Source organism: Girardinichthys multiradiatus, chromosome 2 (genome assembly GCF_021462225.1).
Source record: "Girardinichthys multiradiatus isolate DD_20200921_A chromosome 2, DD_fGirMul_XY1, whole genome shotgun sequence".
NCBI lineage: Eukaryota > Metazoa > Chordata > Actinopteri > Cyprinodontiformes > Goodeidae > Girardinichthys > Girardinichthys multiradiatus.
The window spans coordinates 37,127,201-37,149,902 of record NC_061795.1 but is presented as its reverse complement, the minus strand read 5'-3'; the positions used below and the strand labels follow the sequence as shown (position 1 = coordinate 37,149,902).

At 39.1% G+C, this 22,702-nt stretch overlaps 1 protein-coding gene across 1 annotated transcript in view; it reads left to right on the top strand.

Annotated features, from left to right (window-relative positions):
- Positions 1–4,741: 4,741 nt before the first annotated feature.
- b4galnt4a (beta-1,4-N-acetyl-galactosaminyl transferase 4a) overlaps positions 4,742–22,702 on the top strand; it is a 209,526-nt gene continuing 191,565 nt past the window's right edge. The window contains exon 1 of the mRNA XM_047345063.1: positions 4,742–7,798. Coding sequence (XP_047201019.1) covers positions 7,657–7,798 — 142 coding nt within the window. The 5' untranslated portion in view covers positions 4,742–7,656. The remainder of the gene's footprint in view (positions 7,799–22,702) is intronic.

Here is a 22,702-nt window from a genome sequence, read left to right as displayed (position 1 = left end):
CAGTAAAACTATGGTATTCTATATACAAATTTATTGGTATTTAACAGGGTACAATACTCTCCACATTTACTGGCACCTCTGGTAAAAATGCATAAAAACAAAGCAAGATAAGGTTTATGTTTTCAACCTGCACAGGCTACTGAAATCTCATTAATTCACTTTAAGAGAACTGCAGCAAGATTTTCTGAGTGGGAAGGTGTATTTGCAATAAAAGCTGAACTTATTTTTTGCCTTCCCACCCATCATAATGAGAACTGCCAATAAATATGGTGACTGATGCAATGTTATATATATATATATATATATATGTGCACACACCTCCGTTAGCATAGAAGATAGGAAAAGCTGGGACAGAAGCAGGTTTACCACAGTGTTGCATCACCTTACCTTGCAATATACAGTGCCTTCCAGAACTGACAGTTACTTTAGAAACTGACATGTTTTCTTCTTTCCTTTTGCTGACATTTATTTATGTTAATTTCAGTGCTTTCTTATTTCACAGACTGCATCTTTGCTTTTGGATTAGTTTTGCATAATTCAAATATTGTGATGTAGTTTCTGTAGCTTTCCAGGTCAAACACTATGACATTGGATATATGAGTTGTTTACAAGACAGATGTAATATGTCAAAATGTAAAGCCTTCGAAACAAAGGTGTCTTGGTTTGTAGCATAAAGGATGACCCAAATGCAGAAACTGCAGAAAAGTGGTGGCAATGAGGTGAGTCTTTAACAACCAATAAAAAAAGGAAACCTACACACGAGGAAAGCAGGACATGGAAACCAGAGAATGAAACAGAAGAATCCAGCAAGAAACCATAAAAAAATGTAACCCATGAACCCTAAATACTGAGGAAGCTGTGGATAAGGACATTGGAACCAGGTAAGCTTAATCGGAGGGAATGTAGAACAGCTGTAGCATAGTGATATGAGGGGTCAAAGTAACAAAAATTAACTTGAAATTAATTGAAGGTGTGAAATACTGAACATGGTAAAATTGAGTGCCGTAAAAACCAACTTGCAACTAATAACGCCTCTGTGAAAATTAGAATCCGTGAATTTGGAGGTCACTAAATAACATGATAAATATTAAAGTTATAAATATTAAGGTTATCAAAGTTAACGTTGCCTGTTTTCATTTACTGCCTTGATTTTAACGCCCCCGTTTTTAACACTTCAGGTTTATCATTCATCCGTTCACAGTATAATTTTTGTTACTTCCAGTAAATCGAAATACGGCAGCAGCCCCGAAGTACTTGCAGTCCATTGCCATTCCCAAGCATTTTCAGCAGCAGGCAGTGATATCGCTCGCCCCTGAATGGGAATGGGACAATAAACGATTTGCTGGAAGTTCTCTAGGGTCCACAACACGGCATACAGTGCTCTCAAAAATTGCCACTATAAGTGAGATGCTGTAGGATTATTTTCAGACTATGTGAGGTAAATATTTGTCATAGGAAACAAATCAACCAAACTAAGGATTTACATAATCACTGATGCGCACCATGGGTTTGTGGTTTAGACAGTAGCCTGTTATTCAAAAGAGTCCAATATACAAACAAAAGTATATCTTTTCCAACGTTTATTTCCAGGAAAGTTAAAAGACAATGACAAATGTGGGTTCCACCCAGTAGTTAAACCCAACAGAAAGCGTTTTATAAAAAATTTTTATTGTTGCCCGAGCTCGACCAATCTGCTTTGAATGAATCATAGGAAATTGTGGGTCACGGACTACAAAACTCCATGGTCACAGCAGGGCTACTGCCGTCTTCCGATCTACCAGCAGTAACAAAAATTACACTGTGAAAGCAATGAATGATAAAATTGAGGTGGCAAAAACGGGGGCGCTAAAATCAAGGCAGTGAATGAAAACGGGCAACATTAAATCTAATACACTTAATAATAAATCTGATGTGGTAAAAGTGGAGGTGCTAAAATCAAGGCAGTGAATCAAAACAGGCAATGTTAAATTTGACAATATACACATATATAATAAAAAGGTGCATTTGCAACATCTGTATGCTGTTGTTTTGTACTTATTGAATGTTCAACAGAGAAACAGCCTGGGGGAAGAAACTGTCTCTGTGGTTATGTGCAGGGTGTGTGGGGTCTGCAGAGATTTTAGCAGCTCTTTTCCTGACCCTAGACCTGTATAAGTCCTGGATGGAGGGAAGGTCAGTCCTGATTATTCTCTCTGCAGTCCTGATTATTCGTTGCAGTCTGCACCTGTCCTGTTTTGTGGATGAGCCAAACCACACTGAGATGGATGAAGACAGGACAGACTGAATGATGGCAGTGTAGAGGATGACCAGCAGCTCCTCAGGAAGTACAGTCTCTGTTGGGCCTTCTTTTGAACAGTGTCTATGTGTGAAGACCATCTCAGGTCCTCAGAGATGGTGGTTCCTAAGAACCTGAAGTGGTCCACAGCTGCTACGGTGTTGTTGAGGATGGTGAGGGGGGTGTATTGGGGTGGTGTTCTCCGAAAGTCCACCACCATTTCCACAGTCTTGAGTGGGTTGAGTTTAAGCCGATCCACCTCCTGTCTGTATGCAGACTCATCACCGTCCTGGATCAGTCCAATGACAGTGGTGTCATCTGAAAACTTAAGGAGTTTCACGGACGAGTCCGTTGAGGTGCAGTCATTTGTGTACAGATAGAAGAGGAGTGGGGATAGAACACACCCCTGGGGGGCACCAGTACTTATTGATCTGGATCGGGAGAAGATGCTCCCCAGTCTCACCTGCTGCTGTCGGTCCGTCAGGAAGCTGTTGATCCACGGACAGGTGGAGGCTGGGACGTTGAGCTGGGTGAGCTTCTGGTGGAGGATGTCTGGTATGATGGTGTTGAAGGCTGAGCTGAAGTCTACAAACAGGATCCTGGCGTACGTCCCTGGGTGGTCAAGGTGTTGCAGCATCATCTGCCGACCTGTTTGCTCGGTAAGCAAACTGCAGGGGGTCCAGCAGGGGGTCTGTGATGTCTTTCAGGTGCTTCAACACCAGCCGCTCAAAGGATTTCATGACCACAGATGTCAGGGCTACAGGCCTGTAGTCATTTAATCCTAGGATGGTGGGTTTCTTGGGAACCTGGATGATGGTGGATCGTTTGAGGCAGGAGGGGACCTCACATTTCTCCAGTAACTTGTTGAAGATCCGGGTGAAGATCGGAGCGAGTTGATTTGCACAGGCTTTCAGGCATGATGGGGAGACATTATCAGGTCCTCCAGCTTTCTTTGTTTTCATGCGCTGAAAGAGCCTATTTACATCTGAAGAAGGGAAACTAACAGAAAACACAAAGGGAGCTGAACTTGACACATAATGGGAACAAGTCTAACACTAGAGAATAAACTAAAATGCACAAACAAAACATGAGAAAAAGGTAAGATGCTAAACACAAAGGAATGAACTAATAAGACAAGAACTAACAATAATAAAGAACACAGGAATTAATTAATCTAGAAAAACCCAAAACAGCCTCACAGTCTGAACAGACGTCTAATAAATCAGAATAACAAAAGAATATTTCTGCATACCCCAGGACTCATAAACTATAGTTTTCTTTAAAGTTCTTCTTTAAAACATTATTCAGTTCTTTTTTTTCATTAACATACATACACTGACAGTAAAAAAGCTACCAGTTAATGAAGTATAGATTTCTATTATGGAAAATAAATACATAAATACAACGTTGGGTTGATTAAATCACAAGAGACAGAAAAAACTGACCAGCTGTTATTAGTAAGCGCTAATGGGCAGAACATAGTCTTACGTCCACGGACTTAAGTACTTCCAACTACATTCTGCCTTTAAGGCAGCTGAGTTACATTTTGCAGATTTTGACATAAATGATCCAGTACCTAAGTTGTACCTTTATATATTTGAGTTAGAGTTTGATCCCAATGTCCCCAAAGACATAATGGATTCTTCCATGGATGGAAAAGGTTGAAGCGGTCCATGGCGATTTGTTGCCTTTTGCCTTATGTGATGTAACCAGAAGCATGTGAGCGTGGTAGCTTGTTTTTAGGAGGCAAGATGTTTATCTTGAATAAATAATGCTTCACAACAGGATAGTGAAACGAATAGAAAAACTGACCATGGCATGCTGTTCTACAGAAGCATGGCAAGTGCTTTTGAAGCAACAATTTGTGCCCCCTTTTCCATAAGCTCAGATAGTTTTTTTAGATGATTTCCTGGGATGTTGTCAAATATGTGTGATAAGGTTTGTTGTTCATATAAAGCCTGTTTGTTAATTACCACTATTTGGAAGCATAAGCGAGTATAGACAATGGATGGATGGATGGAAATGAGTTGATAGAGGATTGAGAGAGACACTTCATTCCACTTCTATTTTTTTAAATACTTTTTTATGAGACATTTATTTTTGTAGATGTTTGAATCCACAAACCTTTCTAACCCCAACTAACAGAACATTTGGGTTGACAGTAAGCAGTCTTACAGAATGCACCATACTTTTTTTTCTCTTTGTTTAAAATTCAACCAAGAATGATATGTAATGTTGCATCTTTCAGGCAAAGCATCATTGGGGGTTCAGGGGCTGAAATTAAGCAGGTGTATAATTATAATGGTCAGTCAGGCTTAAAACCCTGGCTTAAAAATTTGTTTTTGGCTAATTTAATAGCAACATTTTTTCGCAACTATTAAAAGCCTAAGTTGTGGGTAATAATATGAGACAACAGACGAACTTTTGAATCATTTATTTTTTTCCAATAATTTCTAACCCCCTACGTCAGCAGTACAGTTATTGCAGACCTACTTAGATCATGGCTTTCCTTTAATATTTCTTCCACCACCAGGAGGCAGTATTGCGTTCATACAGATGTGTACACACAAACAGCATAGAGAATAACGGAATCATTCTGCGTAGAAATAAATTGTTAGATGTCAGAAAATCTGGAAGACGTTGGGTATATATTTTTTTAAAGTAAATCCCAAAAATAAGTTTGCAATTCATGCCCTTTTTATTTTCTACCTTACCTCTAAAGAGATTTACTCTCCACCTCTTTAGTTTGCTTTATTCTCATTTAGACCACTTTATCAAATATAATACATACAAATGCAAACACAACATACATGGTTGCAGGTGCAATCACACATCTATGTGCACAAAATTGCCTGCGGAGCCAAATACATTTTGCATCACATTTGCTACTTGAAATTCTTTGGGTGCAGTAGACACATTTAATTTATATTTTTTTCATATTTTCTTTTTTGGTTTTTAAATCTTATTCTTATCTTTCTTTGTTGTTATTGTGTATTTGTTCTATTTTGCTGCTGCTGTTATAATTGTTGTTATTTCCCTGGCTCACCCAACCATCCTTGATTCCTTATATTTGTTTTAAACTTTCTTGATTGAATTGGATAAGATTTGTTGTGCCCTTAAGTCAATGAAGTTAATCCTGCTGAAGGAGAAACTTCTCAATTTCCACCGTTTGCAGAGGAAATCTGAGCCGACACTGCGAAGCAACCAGACCCACCATCCCCAGGCAACGTGGGTATGCGGTCCCATAGTGATTTTCCTTGGACTGGCTGGAAATGGGTTATTGAAATGTGGTATTGCACTGGAACTTGAGTTGATCAAATACAATCACTTTTATCAAAACTAGAGGCATCTTATGTAGGTCTCAGTTGGGTCTGAAACTGATATGCATTATATATCCATATGTATGTATTTCCTACTGATTTTGGCACCATATATAAAGTTAAATGGCATTTAGGGGTTTACACTTCAGAAGATTAATGCTTATTAAGTATTGTGAGAACTGTAGTTACATTTACGTAAAAAATTGGAAATAATACATTGTATTTCTATGTCTTCAAATTAGTTATTTAGTTAATTATTTAAGTCCAAGAGCCCATGTGGAGCACAAAATGCTGCATAATTTTAAATGTTATTTTTTCTCACCAAATATGTTTGAAAACTCTTGAGTGAGTGATAATTCATGAATGATAGGCTCAAAATTCGAATTAAACCCTTCAAGAACATGGTTTATAGGACATATTCTATGAATATTTTTAAAGTAAACTTATTTTATTGTATTAATAAAGCAATACTTGTTTGTACCTATGTTTTTTTCCAGTTCAGTTTACCATGAACATACGATCAATACTGTCAATCTGTGCCTGTGGAAGATCTTAACAACTTTTACGGTATGAATTCAGTTACTGGATGATGGATCATACTAGCAGCCTACCAAGTAACAGTCAGGTTTAACGTAGTCATCCCGCCTCCTCTGCCCTGTTTGCAGACTTATCATTGGTCGGCTGGCTTGCTACTCCCCGTCCATCCAGGTTAGGTTGCTCCGTACCGTTGTGATGCTGCTCAATTGATGGGCGTCCAGAAGGAGGATACCCTTACAATTGTACAGCACAACAAAAATCATGTTCGTTTCTGCTTGCGTCTGCTTTTTCTAGGGCAAAAACCTCCTGAAGATCAGCTGTTTTTTTCTCCCCCGCTTTTTGTCCTCTGCTTGAGGAGCTCTGGCGATGCTCTTGCGGCCGTTATAAAAGGGGTAAAAGAAAGCTCATGACAGGAACAACAAGACAGGGCAGCGCATCGCGGCTAGCACCACATCAGTGTGCATCACTTTAATTCAGGTGAGCTTGTTTGATTGGGGTCTTTCTACGCACGCATGGCGGACTCGGACACTTTGGGGGAATTGCACCTGCCATAGGAAGAACCGAAGCACATGGATGGATCTGCTCCTTGAACCTGACATCGGACTGTCAGATCTGAGTAACCTGCCCACTCGTCGCGCCGCCATGGAGCGTTAACAGTTTTAATTGTGTTATTTTTACTCGTCGCGGGGCTTCGTAAACCACCCGAGTGCGAGAATGACAGCTGATCGCCCCTCCTCTCCCCGGACTGGGATAAAAAGGCGCTCCAACTGAGTGAGCCGCCTTCTCCTCAGCTGTGTGAGACAATAGATGGAGCGCACAGGGCTGTAACACTTGACTTCCTTCTCATCAGGGTTTTCACTCTTCACACTCTGTCAAAGATTTCACACAAAGGTTATTAGGCTGGTTCACTGGTTCATTTCTCCTCATTTACAAAGATCAGATCCTCCATTAATGGGTTCACCAATCCACATGGATGAAAACTTAAAATCCTCTTCTTGCTCCTTTTTGATGCTTTACACTAAACCCATGACCGGCGGGGATGATCCTTGAGTGGCCGATGAAATAATCAGCGTCGCGGTGTCAGCAAAGGGCTTGAGCCCTAGGGGATTTGGGTAGATTATCGCTAGAGTGCTATTTTGCTCACCAGGTCACACACTCAACTGAATTTAGCGGCTTTGGAGCTGCAGTCTTTTCACTGCTTTCGCCCAAGTGCATGTAAACTCTAAAACTACAGAGGGAAAAGCGAGGGAAACAGGGGTGAATCTGCAAGCAATGCCTTGCACAGAGGTGTTTGGATCCAGATCGGAGGACACGACCAGCCTGCCGTCACGCCGCGGATGTGGGAGGATGAGATGCGCCTCGGGGTTGTAGTCAGCACTCCGTGCCTCGGGATGCCGTCGTTGTGACTTCAGGAGAGGGTGGTCCGCCAAGCAGAGAGCACCGCGAATAGTCAAGCAGCGCCTTCAAGGAGCGCTTTCCCGGACCCGTTTTGTCACCTTCCCACCGGAGGATGTTTCAGCAAGGATGCTGCGCTTCCCCGTGAAGAAGATCCGGAAGCAGTTCAAGCTCTTGCTGCTGCTGGTGCTGCTCACCTCGGCCGTGTGGTTCACCTACCTGCATATCAACCAGGGCAAGACCATCAAGCTACACTTCAACTATGGAAAAGGTAAATTTCATTCACACACACACAAAAAAAAATCTCCTGAAGCTTTGAAGTTGATCAAGTGGTCACTTGAACTCACTTTACTTAACGCCACTAGTCAGACCTTTTTGCAAAATCAATCGAATTAACTTTAGGTAGTTGGTGTATCACAATAAATGAGATTCTCATTGAAAAGTAATATAATTTAGTAATTCAATTTAAACAGTAAACTTAATATAATTTCGTTACACGCGGCATTTATTTGCGTTAATTTTTACGATTGTTGCTCATAGTGGATGAAACCCAAAAATATACCTTCTCAGAAAATTTGAATATTGCAAAGCACCAATTTAAAAGAAATGTTATGTTATGGCCATGTTAGGGTCTGATTTAACAGACAGTCATTGACACCCTCCACAAGGAAGGTAAGCCAAAAAGCTGGATTTTCAGAGAATGCTCTATGTCCCAAAATATAAATGGAAAGTTAAATGGAAGGAAATTGTGTTTTAGAAAAAGTTGCACAACAGTAGGAATAACCACAACCTCGAGAGGATTGTAAAGCAAATTTCATTCAAGAAAGATCCTGGAGAAAAATGACTGGACTTACTCAGTGGTTTAAATTCCTCTTTTCAGGCTAACGTAAAGAAAAAAGAAAAAAAAGCACATTTTTTATTTCAGTTTGGATTCAAGATCCTAGAATCTGGATACAGAGTGGAGAGACACAGAATCCAAGTTATTTTAGGTCCAGCGCGAAGTTACCACAGTGAGTGATGATCTGGCCATGTCTTCTGGTTTTTGTCCACTGTGTCCACAGTGCAGCCGTTAACCAGAAAATTATAGAGCACTTCAGACTGATCGCCTCCATGCCTCACCACATTGAAACAGTAACTGAGGCAAAACGAACCCCGACCAGGTATTGAGTGCATATACTGTACAGTAAATAGGCATACTTTTGTTAGTGGTCCAGCATTTCTGTGTAAAAATCTTTTTTGTAGTTTGTGAATTTAAGAAAATTTGGGGTATTATTAGCTGATGGTTCCCAATAACATAAACATAAAAATTAACAGAAATAAACATTCAAAATACATGACTGTGTGCAATGAACCTTTATAAAATGAGTTTCAATTTTTATTGAATTACTGAGATAAGTTAATTTTCCATGCTATTGTTATCTACTGAGGAGCACCCGTAGTTTGCCACCAACAGAACCATTTTTTTTGGGTAGCAAATTGTTGATTAATCAAGAAAAAACATCCACCATCTTGAAAATAAGCATCCTTCTGCTACTTAAGAATAAGCTCAATCTGACTAGTTAACCCTATCATCTATACACTGGCAGTGCAGACTATATTATTATCATTATACCAGCCAACATCAGTGAAAAAATAAGAAAAGTCTGCAGTCAGAAAGAGAATTTGTTTTGGTAAACTATAGTAGTGTGACTTCAGATTTCATCCAATGCCACTGCGCTGGCATATTTAAGGTGAGACAAATATGACATTCACTCATTGTAAGAATGGTGCACAAGCACGGAAACCAATCAGACAGAAGAATCAAACAGAAATGTAAACGTACGTTGTACGTTGTAAAGTTAAAAAAAAAAAAAAAAAACAGACTTTATATTGACTTAACATTTTTCACAACAGGAAGTATTTGTTGATTAGATTTAAACCTAAACGCTCATGCCAACCAATACTCAAAATTTCAAAGAATAGAGTTACATGGAAATGATACTAATAATACTTTTATCATGATATGATGGACTTTGGCTTAGTTTTGGGACTTGGGTTTTGAGTTCTGTGTATGTTTTTTTATTTCACAATGTAGTAGCTTCCTGTGTTTATGCATGTTCTGGTGATTATTTCCACATTTGTGTCAGTATTACTGTCAAAGCCTTTGCGCTATTTTCTGCATTTTCTGTGTTCTCTGATTTAGCTAGGGCTACAGCTTCCTGCTCTTCCTCAGCTGTTCCTTATCTAGTAATTATACCCACTTGTTTCGCATTTTAGTAATCACCTCCCCAGCATTTTGGCTTCCCTGTTCAGTCACTCTATTGTCAGATCACCCTGTTTCCTTCGTTGGTGTATCAACAGTTTGATTGTTGTCAGCTTGTCAGTTTTTGTAAGTGCTCTTTTTATTGATAACTATTCAACTGCATATCGTCCCACCTTTTGCCTGCATTTGGGTTCTACATCAAAACAAAACTGTGACAACTTTAAAACCTTTTCTGTCTTGTTTACCAAGGTACCATGTAAATCTTTTTCCTAACTACAGCTAAGATGCTGTGTTCATTGGGTACAACTGCCTTGCAAGTTTGTCTTTGCAAGTAGGCTTGTTGCAAAACTAGTTAAACTTGTGCAAACACTTAAATTCCTGGTGCAAAACGAACTTTTTTCATTACAAGTGTAATAACTCTTAACTTCTTAGTTTGTATTAATACTTATAGCCATATAGCCATGCTTATCAGCCTTAATGTTCTCTGCTGTACAAGAAGACGTCGAATGAGAACAGCTGACTGAATAAACATCTTCTATTAAATATAAATCAAAACGATTTGGTAGGATCTTTCTTTAAAAGAAAGTTGTCAATGCAGTTAGGATGCAATCATTATGGAACATAACATTTACAATATAATATGCTCAATTAACATATTTCTAATACCCTACACAAGCTGTTTTTATAGTGTAGAGATGCAATTAAATGACATCCTTCCGGAAGGAAGGATACACAAGTTGCCACAGTCAGCACAGCTGCAGATATGGGTCATGAAAGGAACAATCATGGTCATCAGATATCACATGTTGTGTTGAGGTCATTGTTGTCTTTACATAAATATAAATATTTATTCGTCTCAAATCCTTCAAAGAAACCCGAGCTCCACAGACACTCCCTGATTATTCCTGCATATGGAATGACCTAATAATACTGCCTGAAGAAGAAACAAAGAGAAGGGTGAATGTCTCATAAATTAACGATAGCTTCCTCCTCCAGGCTAAGTAAAGAGCATCGCCGTCTGGGTCCATGTCAAATGCCAGGCCATCGCTTTCCACATTAATAATCAAAGGGCTTTTCATGAAGGTAGCCCCAGAGGTCTTAGGCAGCTCTGGACAAATATTACAGAACAGAATATTACAGGGTAGCACATGGCACTCAGGGTTTATGTAATTTTTATACCTGCTTCTTATTACAAAAGCTTGATTACTGTCACTGTAATGGGATGATGCAGAGAATAACAGGAATGCCTGAAGTGTTGAATCTGATTTGAAGCGTGACTCTCTGCAGTCTTGACTCTGGCTGATGGGCTTCTCGTATTTGCCGCAGCTGTCGGTGTAAGGTGATACCTAATGATTATGATGTCCTTGAAGAGTGTTCACCGTACACACATGACTAACTGACACACAGAGATAATTTTATTGTCCATGATCTCAGCTCAAGGGTTTTCCTAGTAACAGATTGGGTATAGTTTTCTGATGACTGGTGCCCTGAATCATGCTGAGGGCAGCTTGGGCACTGTGTCAAGAATTATGAGTAATTACTAGAGCTGTGTGGCAAACCTTTCTTAATAAACATTATAGGTTTTATGTATAGATTACATCTATAGCAGAGTTGTGCTTTTGCATTTGATGGAATGGCAGATGCAGTGCTTGTGAGAAGTAGGGGTGCCTCCTGAGGTTTCGTGAAGAGCGGTTAGATTAAGGCCATAATGAATTTTAAGGTGCCGACCCGAAAAGTTTTATTTAGATATGTTGCTGTGGCGGAACCTGAAGTTTCGGTTGGATTAAAAAAACAAAAGGCTAACAAAAAACCTAGATCTTTACTATGATTTTATTTAGACACCTACTTGACCTTATGTTTTCCAGAAACTATGCCAAAAATCAGCTTATTTGAGTTATTTTTGTGTCCATGATTTTAAAATACTGTATCTATTTCAATTTTGACATGATTTGATCTTGGTATAATTTAAGGAACTGGCCAGGACTGAGTAAAAGAAAAGAGGTGTTATGAAGGACATAAAAAAGCATATTTATTTGAATAAACCTGACTTTTCCTCTCAAAAACCTATGTGCTAAAAATATTTCACACATCACTGTCTGGGACTTTCAGGAAGGAAGCTAGCAAATTTACAGCGAAGGGTTTTAATTTGCAAGCAATCCTACATGATGCTACCAGCTTTCTGTTTTTTCCCTTGAAAACGTCATCCTGACTCCTCCGCTCTTCTTGTCATTGTGACCAAACAGCGCAATCTCTGTCATGTTTGACCATAACATTTCTCTCCTTTGGGTTCTCTAGTCTTTTCCAGTTTATATGTTTGGTGAATTCAGGGTTGTTACAGGTCAGTCTAACTCCATTTCATCTAAAGTTGACAATTTATGTCACAGTTTAGGACACAGTAGAGTGTTTAAAGATGACAATGATCCCAAATACACATGAACACTGTTTTTATTATAGAATGAATAAAGCAGACTAACATTAAAAGATTTGGAATAGCCACGACCTCTTTCAAATTGAAAGTTTATGCTCAATACCTAAAAGCCAGTTTTTTGCCAGGAATCCAACCATTTAATGAGCACTACCATTTCTGATAAGTGGAGTTATACCAGAAGCTTGTTGATGGATACAAACACCCCTTTTCCACTGGTTCTATTTAGGCCGGCGTGGCTCCACTCCACTCGGTCTCACTCTTCTCAGCATGGGACCTGTTGTGTTTCCATTGAGTCACTGACGACTGGAGTTATGGCTGGAAGCGTTGCCTCCAGCCGTCAGTGTAGTGCGCTGTGCTGCTGTTAATGTTACTGTGTGATATTGTCACATTAAGGTAATCTGCGTGAAACGATAGTGCTCCATAATTTGTCTGAAGAAGCTACAATTTTGGGCTTGATGACGAAGTTTTTGTCTCAGCCATGGCGATAATGAGGACAAGGACTTTAAAGCTAAAAACTGCTGACTTTCGATTGCTGTGAAGTTAGTTTTAGGTTTAATATTGGATATCCGTGCTCCAAGGATCTTCCTCCCATTTGACCCGCTGCAGGCAGTCTGATTACGGGCAGCTGCTCTGCCTGAACATGCTGGTTCGCTTAAGAACCATCAATACATTTCCAAACTAAGCGCACTCTTTCATGGTGGTATTGTCTTGTGTGTTTTGGGGGAAATATTTGTGTGTCTGAACAGCTGATTTTAACATGGTTTGTTTTCCTTTCTTTCAGCCTTCAGGCTTGGTTTATGATTTGTAAATAGTAAAATTATATTTCAATTTGACCCTCTCTGGCCATTGTGGTCCTTACATTATTGTAGTTGCTCTTTAATTTTATTAACCTCTTCCTGCACTACCTTTTTGAAAACCTTCTCATTTCTCCTCCTCCCACGGCCAATCAGTGAGCAGCAGTCTGTTCAAGTCACATGTAGTCCTTACTCAGTGCCTGTCGTACCTGCTCAGGAGCAGGGACAAGTAAAGTAGGTACCGATATGAAAAAAAAACCAGAAATGGAAACGCTCACAAAGCGGGTTAAGTGTAATAGAGCCGGGCTGAATAGAACCAGTAGAAAAGGGGCAGAAGACAATATGGGTTCTCTGCAGCATGTTAATAAACCTTTATCCAAAAGTATGTATGAATGTGTGTGTGTGTGTGTGTGTGTGCGTGTGCGTGTGCGTGTGTGTGTATGTACGTGACTTTATAAGAATGTAAGAAAATATAATTAAATTCAAACTTGTGCACCTTATGCTAGTTTTTAAAAATCATTCAACCTGTTTGTTATGCAATGAGTATCTTGAAAAAAATGGCTTTAAATGCATATTAAAATTTTTTTGTCCATGACAGCTATTTACAAACTTCATGCCATCAGTTTGTTGTAAATTTGCCATCATTGCTAGATTGTTTCTGCTAACATGCACAATAGTGTGACAATTACTTCACGTTTCCTGGAAGCAAAGTAACAAGTGCACAATGAGTTTTGACAGCTCTGTTTTCCACATTTTAGGGTTTCCTGTAATAACCAGTCCCTGTGACTTATTTGCTGTGGTTGTCATCCGAGGGAAGGAAGTTGTTATGCTGGGCTGCACTGGCCAGTTTTCTTAAAAAAAAATGTTTCCCCTAATTGACCGTCTAACGTTTTGCAGGCATCTGATCAGGTCAAATCACTTAAGCGCGCATGAATAACCCTGTCGTCTCTTGGAAGAAGGGGCTTCTAAGTGAGATGAAGCCATTGCCAAAAGTGGGAGCCTGCGTCAAGTGTGTTAATATTCTCATCATCCTGGAAGGGTTGTTTTTTTTTCTTTGCTACAAACAAGAATCTGTGTATGTTGTAATAGCACTAACATGGAGGGGATAGAAATTATATAGTTTGTCTTTTGGAGGATTATTTTAATAATTTCTTAAATTTGCTTTTGATTTGCACCTGTTTGCAATTTTCTTGGGAAATATATAAACCAGTTGTCTTAAACTTCCCTCAGGCTTTGTCTGCCTAATAGGAAACAATGATTTGTGAAGTGTGCATCTCGATAGACAATCAAATCATTACACTAATGTAAAATGTAATGTTGAAATATGAATTATCTGATGGGAATCTGAATGCAGGCAGTACAAGTAAAGAGCCTTGCAAAGTATTCATACCACTTGAATTTTCTTTTCACATTTATCGCATTACAACCTCAAACTTTAGCGTATTTTATATTGATTTAATGTAACAGACCAACAGAATCTAGTGCATAATTATGAAGTGGAAAAATAATGACACATGGTTTTTACAAATAAATATCTAAAAAGTGAGGCGTACATTTGTGTGACGTGCATTTGAATTCAGCCCCTCTGAGTCAATGCTTTGTAAAACCAACTTTGCACATCTTGTCTATTTTTTTTTTGTGCAAAATTACTCAAGCTCAGTCAAATTGGACTGAGAGCATCTGAACATAAATTAAGTTCTGTTACAGATTCTTTGTTGGATTTAGGTCTGGACTCTGGACCATTTTAACACGTGGAAATGCTTTGATCAAAAACATTATAGGTCTAGGTATAGGTTTGTAATCTTTATCCTGCTGGAAGGTGAACCTCCACCCCTGTCCCAAGTCTTTTGCTACCTCTAACAGGGTTTTCTCCAGGACTGACCTGGTTTTAGCTACATCCATGTTGTTTAAACTCTGATCAACTTCCCTGTTCCTGCTGAAGCATACTATTCTCACAGCATTATGCTGTGAGGATGACTCTTCTGTTTCTATTTTTAGTTGATTGAACAGTTGTCCATGAGATTTTAAAGCTTGGGATCTTGTTAATGACCCAACCTTACTTTAAACTTCTTCACAACTTTATCCCTGACCTGTCTGGTGTGTTCTTTGCACTTCTTGATGCTGTTTATTCAATAACATTCTCTAAAAACCTGAGGCTCTGACAGAACTCTATTCACACAGAAATTAAATTACACAGATGAAGTCTTTAATGATTAGGTGGCTCCTGAAGACAATTTGTTAACAGGATTTTATTTAGGGTTATCAGAGTTGAGGGAGATGAATACAAATTCATGCCACACCTGTCAGAGTTTTATTTGTAAATAATTAAAACCATGTGTTCTTTTTATTCTATACTTCATGGCTATGCACTAGTCAATCACATAAAATCCCAAATAAAACATAACAGCCTAAAGTAGTAACATGAAAAAGTAAAAAGGAGCGTCTTTAACTATGCTCTAAAACAAACAAGTTTGACTTTTTTGCGACTGGTCTTTCACTAATTGTTAACCTTACTCAGGAGCCATAAGCACTAATGTTTCACATCGTGGTTGAAATGCAGAGAAATTGGTCACATCAAACCCTTTGGTTCATATTTGCCATTTGGTTGCATAAGCTGGCCTCAGCTGTGTTGTGAAGAGCCACCATTTTCTGCAGCTAAATAATTCAGTACACCACGGAGCTGTGTGACAAAACGGTGATAGAATAGTGATAGGCAGTTCACACACACACACACACACCTTGTGATTTTCTTTTATTATTGCAGATAGCATGAGAGCATGAGAGCTGTGAGGAATATCTTTTTCAAATGGTGACACAAAAACAGTAAAGTTAGGAATTGGAAACTTGATTTTTGTGGCACACAGAGTGAGATTTTGCTTTCTACACAATTTTAAAAGTGAAAATAGGTGGAGTAAAGCTTTTTTAAACTACATAATGTAAGGGAATTTTACCATACATATCAATGATCATGTATAGGCCATTTATAGATACTTTATGTAATAGCCCAGTTGCTGGTGCACCTACAACAGGAAGGAGAGCCAGAAAGATGTAATTAAACAGCTTTCTGATTGCTGGCCGGCCAGGCTGGCCTTATTTAATCAGAATTTCAATGAGGAAGTGTGTTGGCAGGCGGTGTTCTGCTGCATTTTAGATGAGTGCCACATTTCTGTGGCCACCTAGTTCTACAGCGGCCCCCCTGTTTTCCAGCATCAACAAGTCCACTGAGGAGGGAAATAGGCTGGCCTCTGCACACAGACCTCCATTGATTAACTATGATTAGACAGACAAAGAGTCGCACACATGTTGGTGCTTACACTCAGTGGCCCCTCAGACAAACACAAATCTGTTGCCTATATTTGTCAAAAAACTCATAGCACGTCCTTATCGTCAGCATTTTAAAGAAGGAGAAGGAGATCTGAGAAGGGAAGTCTCGGGGGCCTCGACAGATTGGTTGCTCGGTTGCCCATGGAGACAACATATGGGAGAGGAGCTTGTAGTGTGTGGAGCTTATTTTATCAACACCAGAGCATTAATAGGTTTTGATGAAGCATGCAGTTGGATATTAGTCGAATAAAAAACAAAATTTGTGGATGCAGATTTTTTTCTTCTTCTAATTTTACTTTGATTTCTACTCTGAGGACAGTTACACCAGTTACTTATTCACATATATAGATTTCTTGGAGTTTGCCTTAAAGTTGGATTTGGCTTCTTGTTAGTTCAGTTGGCTTGCTGTCATTGCATATTTTCAGCCATTGTTGTCTATTTTATCTCAGCCAAAGTCACTCTTTCAGTGAGAAATTAGCAGATCACTTACACCTAAGTGTATGTAAGTACATAAATACATATTCACAATCTTTTGTATATCATTTACTCATCAAACAGGGAAGATTGTGAATAATGCAACTGCCCAGTGCCTGCTTGTTGTTTTGAGACCTACTCTTTGAAGTACACAGTACTGGGGTTGGTTGATAAAGCAACTAAGCTCCACAAAACCTTTTGCACTAGAGATGGGTCGATTACTTTTTACCCGGTATACCAAAGTTTTAACCTCTTCATTAATCTCTATCCCATATCCGAAATGATCTGCTCAAAATAAATGCAGCACATCTTTACAATTGCAAAGGGTCTAAGTATAATCTAAGCCTCAAAAGAAAGTTAACGTATGTCAGTTTACCACAGAAGTGTCAGAGTCAAGATATGTGTTACAAGGTCAGAGTTAATTTACCTGAAACACAGAACATATAATTTGTTTATGGCCGCCTGGGAAGGAAAAAATATGGATATCAACCACCTATTGACGTAACCGGCTAGTTAAAAGAGGGCTCCATTGGTGCCATTGCTATGCATGTGCGTCATTTCTACAAAACCATGGTCTTCCGATGGGAGAAGAGCATGCATCTTTCACAAAAATGGTTGTAGCGCCCTTATTTCTTATCTGATTTTTTTTCTTTAAATATGGCTTAAAATTAAAGCTGGCAAAATTGCTGATGCTTTTATACATATAAATATACTCTCCCTAAACATAAATCTGTCAGCAGTGTGGGAACTGTGCATTATTTTGACAGGTATACCTAAGATCGCCATGCTGTCAATTGATTTTTTTTTTAACAGCTCCATCTGCATAGTTGTGATTATTGTATCACAGTTTGTTTGTTTCTGGCCTTGATGCTGGAATTTCTAAACTGATATATTAAAATAGGGTTCACGTGGCTTCTGTCACCTAGCCCCATCGGGAGCACCGGGACATATTCCGGTTCAACCGGGACCAAAGACTCCATTCGTGTTGTGCTTTATTGTTTTTTTAAAACAATCAATCCATGCAGTTCGTGCGGCTCACTGGGGTATCTGACTCGCTCAATCTCCCAGACGCCCCATTCTTTTTTTTTTTTTTCTGAGGCTGTCTGTCACAACAGTGCAGAGACACACACACAAGGTTAGCTGCCCGCCCCCCATAGCTTGTAAAATAGAGCAAGAGAGACAGCCAAAGAGGAAAGAGAAGCAGAGAGGGAGAGGATAAAAAAGAAAAAAGCACTGGCTGCCGACGCAGCAAAGTGCTGTAAATTACTATTTTTTTGTAAGGGAACAGGTAAGACATAAACAATAGTGGTGAAGAATGAAAATACTACCATAGCCTATTTTAGCGTATGCTAAAATGTCCAGGTTTTCAGATTTTTGTGTACCTGTCATAAACTCTACTAATTAATTACTGTGTATAATAATTGAAATCCCTGTATTATATTATTTAAAGTTGCCAGGTTAAATGTTTTGTTTTAGTGTTTTAAACAATGAACTACTTTTCATCTCGTACCTGTGAATATTGCTTTTTTTTAACTGTTTGCAAATTACATTTCATGTCAATTAAATCTTAATTAGATTCAAGTAAAACTATAAAAGCAACATGTTATTCTACTCATAGAACGTTATTGGCCTTTAAAAAGAACCAGTTTTGGGGACTTCTGATGGTGGTTCTGTAGTACTGACTCAATGCATAGCAATGGTGCATGTGTGCCATGTGTTAGACACGTGATGTTCAATCCAGTAATATATATTGATGGCTACTACATTTTTACATCTTGCTCACAGGGAGCAGAAGTAGGGCAACTAAAGCAGTGCCATTCATCACTCTTATTAAGGCCAAACAGTTTTAAAACATCCGCTGGCAAGCTTTAAGAACCATGACTGTTAAGCAACTGCCTGCAGGCTCGCTACCCGTGCAGAAAACCCAAGTAATTAACCAGTTAATATCAACGTGTTGGGTTCCTAGAGTTACTCTTTAAAGAGCAAAATGACAAATAGGACAAATAAGATTCTGTGCAACTAAACAATTTGACTTAAACTGCCACTTAAGGGGTGTTTTATTCAAAATGTTTGATTTTAGAGTGGTAAAATGTTTCTTTTAGGCTTAAAGCAAAAGTAGTTATATCATGTTTAAATTGCACTATTTTTACTCAGTTATACCATGAGAATTTTACCATGGCCCATACCTATTTTATTGAAGTAGCAACAGCAATGCTGTATTTTCTCTTTAACTAATAGCACTCGCATAGAGAATGACAAAAAATTACACCACTCTTTTTTGTTCCTGTTTATTTACAAACTAGCCCCGCTACCTGGTACTGAGAGTTAGAAAAGCAGTTTTATCTCTATCTCGTAAGCTATTACTTTAATAATAGAGCAGAGTCCTGCTTTTTGCATCTGAGATTTGTTTTGCAAAACTATCGCAGAAGTGAAGTTTTTTAGTGTTATGGAGGATGTTGAATTTTTACTGACTTTAGTTTGTGAAAAGCTAATATGTTGCTTTATTTATGAATGACACATGCATGCAAGATGTTTGATCTGGGAAGAAAAAAAACCCACAAAGGGCAACAGAAGCTTTTTTATATTTATGTTTATAATTTATTCATATGCCTGTCTTGGAAAATGCCATCCTTCAAAGCTGGAAAGTATTGAACAATTAAAAATAAATGCCGTATTTTTTTAAGCAGCTCCTTCTTCAGTTGTATATCTCTGGGGTAACTCAGAGCTACTTTTAGCAGAACCCAAAAGGGGACCTGCAGTCTGCATCAACAAAGTGGTTTGGGGACATTAATGTAGGGATTCTGTGTCAACCTAGCTGGGTAGTGTTGCTTTTAAACATTAACTCCACTCAGGAGTTTCTCTATTCTGAATTCTTCTATTTAAGAGAGTTAGAAATCAGACGTCAATAAAGGAAACATTTTAGCTAATCAGGATACATTTTGTTAATGTTATATATATTCTATTCTTTATTGCCCTACTGAGGAATATGGGTCCTGAACTAGAATGGATTCTGTAATTTAAGTGACTGCTACAAAAATCTGGATGTTTCTCTGTTCTCAGAAAATTAGTCATCAGAGCATCTGTCTTCAATATTGTTTAAAAAAAATTAAATATACCAATTGCCACTTTGCAATGACTTAAAATATTTGAAGTGCCTGACATTTTACTTCACTTGTAGACCTGAAGTATGTTAATGTATAAGCATTTGGCAGTGTGTTATTGTTAGCTTGTGTCTTTGGGTCTGGTTTGGGCGCCATTACAGCCTCGACCATCATTTTAGCCCTGCAGCTTATCTGACCAACACAGTAAATCTCTCTGGTAATTCCACAGCAAGGATGAACAATGTTCCCTCGGCTACTCTTGCAGCATCCCGAGTGTGCTCAGGATGGTGGTTTGAGCACACAGTGGATGTGGAGACAACAGATGAATTAAAAGTGGAAAATGATACCTCCCTCTCTTACGTGCATGTTGTCAGGTTTTATTGCATGAGAAAACTCCTTCCTTTGGTTGTCGAATGTGTTTTCTGGTAAAACTGCGGTTCTTTGCTGCAGGATATAGTTTAGCCCTAAAACGTTCCACAACCTGAATTTGTTAAATTCATATGTATATTTCATGACTTGTAAGTGTTATATGTATTACCAACTGATGTGGTAAAAGGATTGAGAGAAGCTGAGATGAAGGGTCAGTAAAAAGCCCTGGAACTGTCTTGCTCCAGAGTGTTAACCTCTGGGTTAATGAAATTTGCGCCGACCTGCCTAAAGAGTCGCCATCGAGGTACCAGCTCTTCCTCATTGAGATGAGGGCTCTGGCCTGGCGCCACATGCTTTGCCGCAGGAGATTTGTTTGTGTGTAAGAGTAAGCGAGTGAAACGGAGAGATTTTGTGTGCAAGAGGGCACATGTGGTTTTGTTTGTGTGTCTGTGTGTGTTATTGCACACCTTCCCGCTCTCGCTGCTGTCTGCACTTTAGGCGCAGTGTTTTGCCAAGCAGAAGAGGAAGCAGCTGAATGATGGCACTGTCTGCCCACTGGCACCATCACTATGAACGTTGGGAGGGGAGGGGGATGGATAGCTTTGAGGCAGAAGAAGGACACCCTTCTCACACAACAGGTGGGACATGCAGCAGGATGCATCATGAGAGGATGTATCCATGACTCATTGTAACCCAAGGCCTCCAACGGGTGTGGCGCACAGTTGGCGTCATTTGTTTGCTTTGCTCTAGGAACTGAGCACATTAGATGGGAGTTAGTGTGTTGCAAAAGGATTCAAACCTCTTGACCTTTTTGACATTTTTAACACCACAAATGTCAAAATGTATACTCACAAAGTGGCATATAACTGTGAAGTGGGAGCAAATTTCTACATAATTTTCAACATTATTTTACAAATAAAATCTGAAGTGTGGTCTACATTTGAAAATAAATTCAGCGCAGCCGATTTGCTCCAGAAGGCACCTTGCGGGTAAAGAAGAGTCCACTTGTGTGTGACTTTTTCTCAGTATAAATCTAGCTGTTCTGCAAAGGCCCCAAAGGTTCTTTAGAGAAAATTAGTGAGCAAATAGCATCAGGAAAACCTAGGAACACACCAGACAGCTCAGGGATAAGACTGTGTAGAACCTTTATAGCAGTGTTAGGTTATAAAACCATACTTCAAGCCTCTCACAGAGCACTGTTTAATCCGTCATCTGAAAAAGGGAAGAGTATAAGACAACTTTAAAGCTATAGAGAAGTGACTATCCACCTAAACTGACCATACAGGAAAGGATATCATTAATTGGAGAAGCAGCCAAGAGGCCCATGGTAACTGGAGGAGTCTTGTTTGCATTTTGTTGGATACAATGTTGCACCAAGGGTTAAAGAAGGAAATTTTTCTTTTCAGACGAGACCAAAATTAAGCTTGTGATGGAAAACTATCACTGAGCCCTGAGTTCACCATGCCCACAATGGCGCATGGCGGTGTCAACATCATGGTGTGGGAATGCTTAAGGTATATGGAGCTACAGAGCGATCATGGAAGAAAAACTGTAAGAGGCTACAAAAGACGTGAGTGGACAGTAGGTTCACCTTCCAGCAGGATAACCAGTCTAAACCAGGCAAGAGCTACAATGGAATGGACCTAAATTCATTGGAGAAACTATTGGAATAGCTAGAAATAGATGTTCACGGATATGCTATACACAGTCTGAATGAACTTGAGCTATTTTACGAGAATGGGAGGAAAATGTCAGCCTGTACATGTTATATGTTCAAAGCAGGTATTGTTACAAAATGAGGTGATGGTTGTGGAGGACCCAAATGCAGGCAGAAGTGGAGCAAAAACAAATTCCAAGCCCCAAAAATCAATACGTGAACTAAACATCAAGAAACTAAATAAATCCAAGAAAAAAACAGAACATGGAAGAAAGACGACAGAGGGCAGAATGATATGGGGTAGACTGGAGCAGGACTGAGCAGGTGAACCAGCAGTGATTAAAGAACAAAAGGGAATATATACTGAGGAGAACTGATGAGTGTAACAAGAAACAAATGAGGCTAATGAGGACAGTGGGAGCAGCTGAGAGCGCAATCAGTAAACAGAGAGAATGAAGAGAATGAATGGCAGAACAGAAACTAAACACAGACCACAAACTAATAAGCACTACATAAACAGAACTCAACTAGATCTATGAAAGTCTCAAAACCAACAGGAGACTGGAAAACTCAGAAACAGCAAGAAAATAGGAAGTAAAAAGAACACTGAACACAGAGGGCTAGGCAAACTAAAATAAAACGTAAAACTACTAATAAGAAACCAAAAACAACTCTAAATGAAAGAAACTTAACTACCCAAACAAGACAAACAATGTTCAATACATGACAGGTATATTGTGCAAAGTAATAACCGAGAGGGGCTGAGTACAAATCTATGCAACACTT